The sequence below is a fragment of the Sycon ciliatum genome, chromosome 5 (assembly GCF_964019385.1).
Source record: "Sycon ciliatum chromosome 5, ocSycCili1.1, whole genome shotgun sequence".
NCBI classification, from domain to species: domain Eukaryota; kingdom Metazoa; phylum Porifera; class Calcarea; order Leucosolenida; family Sycettidae; genus Sycon; species Sycon ciliatum.
The window spans coordinates 3,430,865-3,440,183 of record NC_088647.1 but is presented as its reverse complement, the minus strand read 5'-3'; the positions used below and the strand labels follow the sequence as shown (position 1 = coordinate 3,440,183).

At 47.9% G+C, this 9,319-nt stretch overlaps 1 protein-coding gene across 1 annotated transcript in view; it reads left to right on the top strand.

The window, feature by feature from the left end:
• LOC135817206 (ATP-binding cassette sub-family F member 3-like) overlaps positions 1-9,101 on the top strand; it is a 24,251-nt gene extending 15,150 nt beyond the window's left edge. Inside the window, exons 17-25 of the mRNA XM_065330335.1 lie at positions 123-199; positions 1,239-1,283; positions 2,650-2,698; positions 4,193-4,273; positions 5,017-5,105; positions 5,619-5,710; positions 6,048-6,180; positions 7,556-7,643; positions 8,190-9,101. Coding sequence (XP_065186407.1) covers positions 123-199; positions 1,239-1,283; positions 2,650-2,698; positions 4,193-4,273; positions 5,017-5,105; positions 5,619-5,710; positions 6,048-6,180; positions 7,556-7,643; positions 8,190-8,345 — 810 coding nt within the window. The 3' untranslated portion in view covers positions 8,346-9,101. The remainder of the gene's footprint in view (positions 1-122; positions 200-1,238; positions 1,284-2,649; positions 2,699-4,192; positions 4,274-5,016; positions 5,106-5,618; positions 5,711-6,047; positions 6,181-7,555; positions 7,644-8,189) is intronic.
• Positions 9,102-9,319: the final 218 nt, after the last annotated feature.

The following is a 9,319-nucleotide window of genomic DNA, read 5'->3' as shown; positions in this document are numbered from 1 at the left end:
ATAGTGGTATTCTCAGTGATACATGGCTGAGATTCTTGGGCATGAGACTTGTCCTGTGTACTGATCATGCTCACTGCACTTGATTTACTCGATTGTTGTTGATCATTCTGTCGACTACCCAGGACTTTATCGACAGATGGCGCTACAATGCCAAGAGGGCACCACAAGCACAGAGCAAGATCAAGATATTACAGAAGCTGTACGTACAATGTACAATGTATATGTATGTGTATGTGTTGTACCGTAGAGCCTGGCTGAGCGGACACCTCCACATTGAGACACATGATCTCTTCATTCCCATCTGTTCTCAGTATTAGTAAAGTTCCAGTCTGTGCACGGTGTCTCTGGATACATGACAAGTCATGATGTTGTTTGTGATCTGCAGTGAGTCTGTCACTGGGAGATTGCACTGTAGCTTCTGTGATGCTTTCTACTTGCAAGTATTGGTTTGGTCTACTCTCCTGGCTGGCTGTTGGAGAGGTCCCTTTGTACTCACTGGTTTGCTCGTCTTCTCTTTATTCTGGGGAGTATCGAAGTGTAGTCGTTCACCAGTACCGTGCAGTGCAATCTTGTCAAACGGGGGACTTGTAGCCATTAGCCTGACTACCTGATCAGAGTGGCAGTTTGATCCAGGGAGTAGTACAATACCGTATAGGTATTGTGCTACTCCCTGGTTTGATCACAGCTTCCCTGCTGTTGTGTCAGCAGCTCAGTCTGACCTTTGCTTTGTAATTGAGACAGGAGGATTGAGTCCGCTTGATTTCGTCCTAAGCACGCCCTATGGCTGGCATGTACATGTGACAATTTTGTGGCCACCAGAGAATGTTTGGGATCATGTGTTTGCAAGTTATCCGTTTTGCCCAACACCAACGATTATAAGCAGGATACTGTTGAGTCAAAATGTGCAACAATTAGCACAAAACTGACTGATGTGATAGTGACATTCAACGACCTGATGCATAACTTATAACCTTCCAAGTTTGAAAGCTGCTGGTTTGCACATTTCAGACGTGATGCAGCTAAGCATCAGGTCGTTGAATGTCACTATCACATCAGTCAGTTTTGTGCTAATTGTTGCACATTTTGACTCACCATTATCCTGCTTATAAACGGATAACTTGTAAACTTATGGTCCTCTCTTTTTTAAATTTTAATCCTTGGCTCTCCATCCGAGTTTGATCATGTGTTTGGTTTGTGTGTTGATTATGTTATTTGTTGTATGTTGCGGTTGTGTTCAGGCCTGTGATAAAGCCGGTCATTATCGATCCCGATGTAGTACTGCGGTGAGTACGGCTAGTTATATCTGCTCTACATGTACTTACGAAAGTCTGAAGAGAATGTTGAACAGTCTTTGCTAGGATGACGGCTACACCATAGCTCAGTGGTTAGAGCATCGCTGGCTACAAGCGAGGGTCCCTGGTTCGAGTCCTGGTGGTGACAGTCAGTTTTTTCTTCAGACTTTTCCCGTTTGCGTCTTTCCCTCAAACCAGTGAATACATGCACATGTACCATGGTTGTTGTTATGCTGGTACTTCAAGTACTCTAAACCCGCCCTAATCCGGTCAGGTTGGGACCAAGCACTGCCCCCGTTACTCAAAACATGCATATTGCATGTATGCAAGTACACTCAGACCTCGCTTAGGCTGTCATCACACTGCGTTCTCTGACTCCCATTCACGTCTACGTCTACGGTGAAAAATCCAAAACGGGCAGTCGTGTCATCAAACAAGCACAGGTCTTGACTCGTACATGCGGTCACGTTTTTGGAGAAATTTGAAAATTGAAACGCACGTACAAGGTCGCCTGGAAAAAGACTGTTGGACATACGCACGTTCTGCCCAAAAGTCGCATACCCCCCCCCCCCCCCTCTCCCTACCACGTCAACGTGTTCCGTTTCCTCTGCTCCCATTTTCACTCCGTACATGGATCATCATGACAACCGACCGAAAACTCCTTACGTGGACGTAGACGCAGCGCGTTGTACTGTAGTGTGTTGACAGGCTTATCCGGTCCTCTTTTACCGGATATTAACCGGACCTCACGATCTGCATACCGGGGCATGATTTTGTATACAAACTGGTTCAGATGTGTACAGAAAGCTTCGTTGTATCCGGTTGCATGTGGTTTGCAGAAGCTAGAATCAGGGAGTTGTACGAAGAAACGGGGTCAGTATGACTCCTTGACCTGCTGGCTGCGTGCGGGCAGCACTCAGCTGCATGCAGGTGAATGCTGGTAGCCACATCTTCCATCGGTGCTGCACTTCAGCGGCCGTTCCTCTCACTCAGAACGGCTCGATGACGTTCTACTCATGACGCGTGTGGGGATTCTGAATTGCTTCGTCGCCAATGTTGTAATCTCTCACTCGAGTGAAGCCGAGATCATAACATGGTGTAGACCAGGTGTGCTTTGGGGGTTGATTCACGTGGCTTTGCCAGTTGTGTGGGCTAGGCAGTTATCTGGCGCTAGTCTTGATCTGTTTCATTCAGATATTGCCCACTATCGTTGCTATAAGAGATGGGTGGGTGTGTGGTAGTGGTTGTGGTGGGGCCCTTGCCTGCGTGTCATGGTGACTTATGGCAGTCATGCCAACGCCAATTCCAAGTCATGATTGCTTAGTTTTCCATTCCTGTTGGTTCTCTTGTTGGACAGATTCCCGTCGTGCGAGGAATTGCAAGGTCCTCTTGTCCAGCTCAGTGAGGTCTGTACTACATAGTGTGTTATGTGTTGCTCCTGTTCATTTGATGACAATTACGTATCTCCCGTTGCTTGTCAGTTAGTAAAGGTCCTGACGCACTCCAGCACCTTGAAATAGTCGTAGGGATTCTCACCCTAGCCCAACTGCAAAAAGAACACAAAGGGCGTAAATCTTTAGAGTTATAACATGATTTACGCCCAATATCAATACAGTCAGACCTCGCTTATCCGGTCCTCGTTTATCCGGATCCCTCGCCATCCGGAAGAAAATCGTTGGTTACCGATTTACAGCATATGCCATGTACACATACAGTATGCGTGTCCGATTATCCGGTTCCCTCGCCTATCCGGATATTTTCTGGAAAACGGATGCGTGCAGTTATGCGAGGTCTGACTGTACTGCTAATATCCAGTGCATATTTTCGGTTATTTTCGGCCTGGCCATTTTTTGGCCTAAAATTTGTTGCGGCCGAAAATTTATTTTGCAAGACTCAGTGTCACAGTTGATACAGGCAGCAGCAGTACCGGCTGAAATTTTAGTGTGGCCGAAATTTAAACGCGCCGAAAATTTGTAGACTTTTAAACAGTAATACAAAGAAAGAAAGATAAAGAAAGGAAAATTAGCTGGGGTGAAACCTAACTACCCACTGACCTTAAGTTGAGTTTACAGCCTATACTGTCTTGGCCAGTTAGGGCACGTTCAAACTAGCGATAAAAAGTGACGGAATGGGAAAGCCGACAAGGTGATTTGATCACGTGACGTTACTGGCACGTTACCGGTGGAAAAGTTTTACTGCCGCGGCTGCTGCGGCAGTAAACTTTTACTGGCAGTAAAAAAGTGCTCAGGCTGCATGCGCGCTGGGAAGAAGGGAAAATCCCTTGCCAGTGCCGCGGTGAGAGCTGAAAACTTCACGGTGACGTTAGTTTGTTATCGGTAGTGTGAATGTCCTTCACGGTTTATCGGCATTCACGGTTTGACGGGATTCACGGTAGTCCGAACGCGCCCTAAGGAACGTGTCTGTGTGCAGCAATTACATAGCTGCAATTACCCGACCGATCCTTTTTATTTGTTTTCCCATTGTTGAATACTTATTGAGTACACCACTGTGCTTACATGTGCAGTCATTAGGCCTAGCAGTCATATACTAGCATTCAGTATTATCGTTTCAGCCCTAGAGGGAGACATCTTTAGATTTTCAAGTCAGAAAACAATGAGTGCACATGTTGTAAATTAGTAATGTACATGACTTCACGATTGTGTGTGTGCACGTGTGTGTGTGTGTGTGTGTGTGTGTGTGTGTGTGTGTGTGTGCACGTGTGTGTGTGTGTGTGTGTGTGTGTGTGTGTGTGTGCACGTGTGTGTGTGTGTGTGTGTGTGTGTGTGTGTATGTGTGTGTGTGTGCACGTGTGTGTGTGTGTGTGTGTGTGTGTGTGTGTGTGTGTGTGTGTGTGTGTGTGTGCATGTGTGTGTACCCATGCGTGCATGTGTGTGTGACAGGTTACATTTGCTTACACGCCGGAGAGGACAATTTTCTCCAACGTCGACCTGACTATAAATGCCCAGTCTCGCATTGCAGTTGTAAGCAATCATCCTAGAATCATGTTTTGCTGTTGTCACAGTGCACCATGTGTCTTGGCACTGTGGTATCATCAAGCACGGCTACACCACAGGCACTTTAGTTCGTTTTAGTGGAGTAGACACGCCAAACTACAGTTGTGCTCTGTGAAATCTGACGTAAAGTGTATACTTAGCGCCGTTAACTGGCACGGCCCTTGACACCCTGGATTGGAAATGGTACAAATGTTGCCGGATGCACACGTATACAAGTGAAGTACAGTGATGTCATCTGAACTGGTCCAGGACGTCAGTATTTTAACTTTGGCTCGGATTTCACAGATGAAAATAGAACTGCTCACTCTTCTGTCTGTGTATTCCGCTCTTTGCGCTCGGCAAATTGAGCCCTCTACGGACGGTGGATGAACTTCAGGCGGTGATTTAAATGTTGTATACTTTTTAGAATAATTGCAGCTGAGAGACCGTTTTAGGTGACGGTGTATGATTTTTGTGAGCATGATGAATTGGCTTCAGGTGAGTCTTAGCACCCTAGGAAAAGTTGTAGCTCCACCAAACTCTACCATGTGCCCGATTAGTTGAGGCTTACGAGGTGCACAATTCATAATGTGTTTCTTGTCAGAGCCCGTACTCAATCTACTGAAGCTCGTGGAGAAAATATTTTAAAACGCACCTTATTTCTCCATGCTTCAACGTGTGTGCTTTGCCCGTCGCTTTGTACCGCTGACACTGTGCATTGGCGTATGTAGGTTGGTGCTAATGGTGCAGGAAAGACCACTCTGCTCAAGATCCTCCTGGAAGAACTATCACCTACTAAGGGTGTGCGCTCCAATCATCGGTGAGTACTTTTAGCTACAGCGCCTGCTGCTGTCTATCTTATGCTGTATGCATGGTGTAATTATCGCGATGAAAATGGCCAGCTGGATCGACATGTATAATGGCTTTATTGCACTTTGAAGAACAAACGAATGATGCAAGTTATTCGTTTGTTCTTTGAAGCACAATAAAGCTTTTATACAGTCATGGCGATTCAGCTGGTCCCTTTCATCGCGATTATTAAACTGTTGTCGCGTCATCGCCTGTTTACGTATGTATGTTGGTCGGATTTATTGCGTCTTCCCTCTCCATGCAGCATGTAGCAAGGTGGTCAATTCCTTGCTCCTATTTCACGCGCACGCAGTTTGAGCCAAGACACTCGCGTTCCATTGGATGCACACTCATGCTTCTGTTCTTTGTGTGTGTGTGTGTGTGTTTGTGTGTGTGTGTGTTTACGTGTGTGTGTGTATGCGCGCGTGCACGTGTGCATGTGTGTGTGTGTGCATGTGTGTCATTGATTTTGCATTGCCTACAGCAACCTGAGCATGGCCTACTTCAGCCAGCATCATGTTGACTCTCTGAGCATGCAGCTCTCCTCATTGGACTTGTTCCGTGAGCGATTTTCAGGTATGCACATGTACTTCTTTGCAAGACCGTGTACAGTGAACATAATGTGATATTGCTTTGGACATGTAGTTGGCGTATCTTGCACGACGGTGGGGTTATGCTGGTTTGTATGTGTGTCACTGGACCTGACTGCTCCAGTGGAGTGAGGTGTGTAGCTTTGTGTACATTCTGTCCCGTACAAACACTTTGCCCTGACGAGGTGAGGAAGGTTGTGATGACAAGCCTGCTGCCACCGAATGGATAGCATGTACTGCAGTTGCGATAGACTTGTGGTGTGTGCTGTTTTTCTTGCGGATGACTTGCTTCTGTGCTGAATGTTGCCTGTTGTGTGTGTCAGGGTGTCGTGATGAGGTGTACAGGCAGCATCTTGGATCCTACGGCGTGTCTGGAGAACTTGCCACACGACCCATTGCAACTCTCTCCGGTGGCCAGAAGTCACGAGTAGCCTTTGCCGTCATGACGTGGAAAAAGTGAGATTTCCTCTAAGTTATTCTCGTCTTGTCCAACCTGCTTGGCTGTTTTCGTATTGCCCCTAGCAAGAGTCCATAAGCATGAGTATGCAATTGTGAGCTCTTTTCTTTCAATAATTGGCCCGGTGACGGCGGTGTGCGGCACACTGCCTTCATTACACCATGCAGCTACATACGCACAATGCGGAAAAAATCTAACACCACACTTTCCCTGTGGTTTGAAACCGACTTTCGTGCGGGACATTCAACCAGCATTCCTGCACCCGCAGCTTAGAGACTGCTTTGGTACTTGAGCAACTAAAGCAAAAAATGAATATGCTGGTATGAGAAAACGTGGGTTTGAGAGCATGAGTACAATGTTTGATGTAGGCAAGTTTGGTACTAAAGGCAGCGCGCCGTGCATTGACCCATAACCAGAGTTGCATACTCTTACAGACCTATGCCTTCACCGCTGGTGTGGGTACGGTAACCAGAGTTTTTTTGGCATACGAGTTGTGAACTACGGAAGTCGTCGATGAGTAAGGAAGCCATGATCCACGGTTGTACTGTTGTAGAGTGGTGGCAGCTGCCACCACTGTACAACAGTACAACCGTGGATCATGGCTTCCTTACTCGTGATGTCTCGGTGCTTGCAAGTAGCTGATGGGGCACACAGCTAGACCATTGTGCTGGTTGTGCAGACGTGTGAAATACTGTTCCAAATCACCGGGTTGTTACGTACAGTGCTCAGAAAAGATGCGTACATGTATGTGTGCTCACATCATGGTGAACGTGTGCCTGTACATACTCTGTGCTCCAGAGACAGGTACAGACAGACAGAGAGCGTGTGTATGTGTGTGTGTGCGTTCACGCGCGCATGTGTGTGTGTGTGTGTGTGTGTGCGCGCGCGTGTGTGTGTGTGTGTGTGATTCAAGTCTGCTGCTGGCCTCAAGCGCCATCGCTGTGGACCCCGCCCGAAGCGCCCTACAGTGACTGACCGCCAGCACTTTGAACATCATTGCCGAGTCTGTAATCAACGCCAGTTTCGGAGGCGACAGGACCTGGAGCGCCATTTGAAGCACTGCCTACCTCTCCCCTAACCTCTCTGACAGTACCTCCCTTTGGGGAGCGGCGTGGCCATTTCTGGCAGCTGTCAATAGTAGTAGTAGTAGTAGTGTGTGTGTGTGTGTGTGTGTGTGTGTGTGTGTGTGCGCACACGCTGACGGACTGCCGTATCTCTCAGCTCCTGTGTGAATCTGTCTCTATAATCCGATTACATGATGCACAGCAAGAAGGCAGCAGTACCTGTACCTATGGTGAAGTAAAAAAAAGATAACATAACATACCATTGCTGATCCGTGACGGCTTTCTGCTTGGCTTGTTTTCCTGCTACCAGGCCAAATATGCTGATTCTCGACGAACCTACCAATCATTTGGATGTAGAGACTGTCGAAGCTCTGGGAAGAGCACTGGTCAAGTTCCCCGTGAGTCCATGCGTAACTGCATTACATCTGTTTAGGCATTTAAACCTCGCGTGTCTCGTTCCGAAAGAGGGGGGGGGGTGCAGTGAAAAGCATGCATGTAGTGTGTTTGGGGTTCTCCGGCTTCCTGGTCTATCTGGGTGTATTTTGAAGTTACATGATGTAGTAGTGGTGTACTTCAGTACATGTGTGTGTACGTGTACGTGTGTGTGTGCCATGTGGTGCAGTGGTATGTGCAGCGATTTCCAATCGATAGGTTGCAGGTTCGATTCCCGACGATTATTGCCACACATGTCTTTCTTCTCTTTCTCAGACTCTTCCTGACTTTTCTTTCCACTGAGCTATGGTGTAGTCGTCATCTCAGCAGAGACTGTTCTTAAAAATTGGTGAAGTTCTAGCCTGGCCGTTCTTCAGTGCCCGATAGTACTGTTGCATGAAGCAAACTAGCCGTTTTGCCTTGTTGGCCTGTGTGTGTGTGTGTGTGTGTGTGTGTGTGTGTGTGTGTGTGTGTGTGTGTGTGTGTGTGACACGTTTTATGTCGTTTGTCAGGGTGGTGTGGTGTTAGTTAGCCACGACGAGACGCTGATTGACATGGTGATGCAAGAGCTGTGGGTGTGCGGCGACGGCTCCGTCAAGTCACTGGAGGGTGGTCTCAAGGAGTACCGCAAGCGCATTCTGGCCGAGATCGAGAGTGGTGGCCTGTGAGAGCATGTGGCCCTGCACAGTCAGTGAGAGCATGTGACCATTCTGTAAGGCCCTGCACAGTCTGTGTGTGTCAACTCCTCATAGCACCTATTTTCCATGGATGTGGTGGTGGCGTCCATTGCGTTGGGCTGCGTTGTGCTCGTCCCTATCAATCACAACATTGCCTTTTGCCCACACATACACACGTATCATCAGTCCTGTGACTGAAGGGCAGTAGTTGGCTGCGTGGGTTAGCATACACACACACACACACACACGCACACGCACACATACATACATACACACACACACACACACACACACACACACACACACACGTGTACACACGTGCACACACGTGTCCACAAACTCATGTGTGTTCGCACACCCTGTCCATACCAGTTAAATGATTGAACCTGGCCCGGGTGCAAACCAGCATTGGACATTGCTCCACTTGCCGTGGTCTTGCTCTGTCCTTTGCAGCTGTTGTGATATTTTCCTGTTATGATATGCTGTATACCAGTCTAGTAACTTACTCGGATGGCCATTATTTATTTGTCCATGCTACATACCACTACTACTGGCACTAGTGACGGCTCTTTCCCTTTCCCATTCATGCCGACGCCACGTTCTCCGACATGCGCGCCTACTTTTCGTCTTTGCCGCATCGTGTGGAGTTCTAAAGCACCGGTGGTACTTCCTTGGGACTTCGGCCTTTGTTCTATGCCATAACTACCATGCAGAAATGTGTCCATGTGTCCGTTGGCCTCGTGTTAACTGTGCAGGCCGGTGTGTGTGTGTGTTACGCAGTGTCGATCCTCCGTGTGTGCATGTACCGACTGGACAGAGCGCTGTACGGTGAAGACACGACGAGCTCTTGGCAGCCCTAAGCTGTGTTTCAATCAGCGGGCTTTACGCCTTCCTAGGCCCTGGTTCCATCCCCACAAGTTATCGTGCCCCCCCCCCCCCCCATAGGCCATACTACTAGTTCTGAG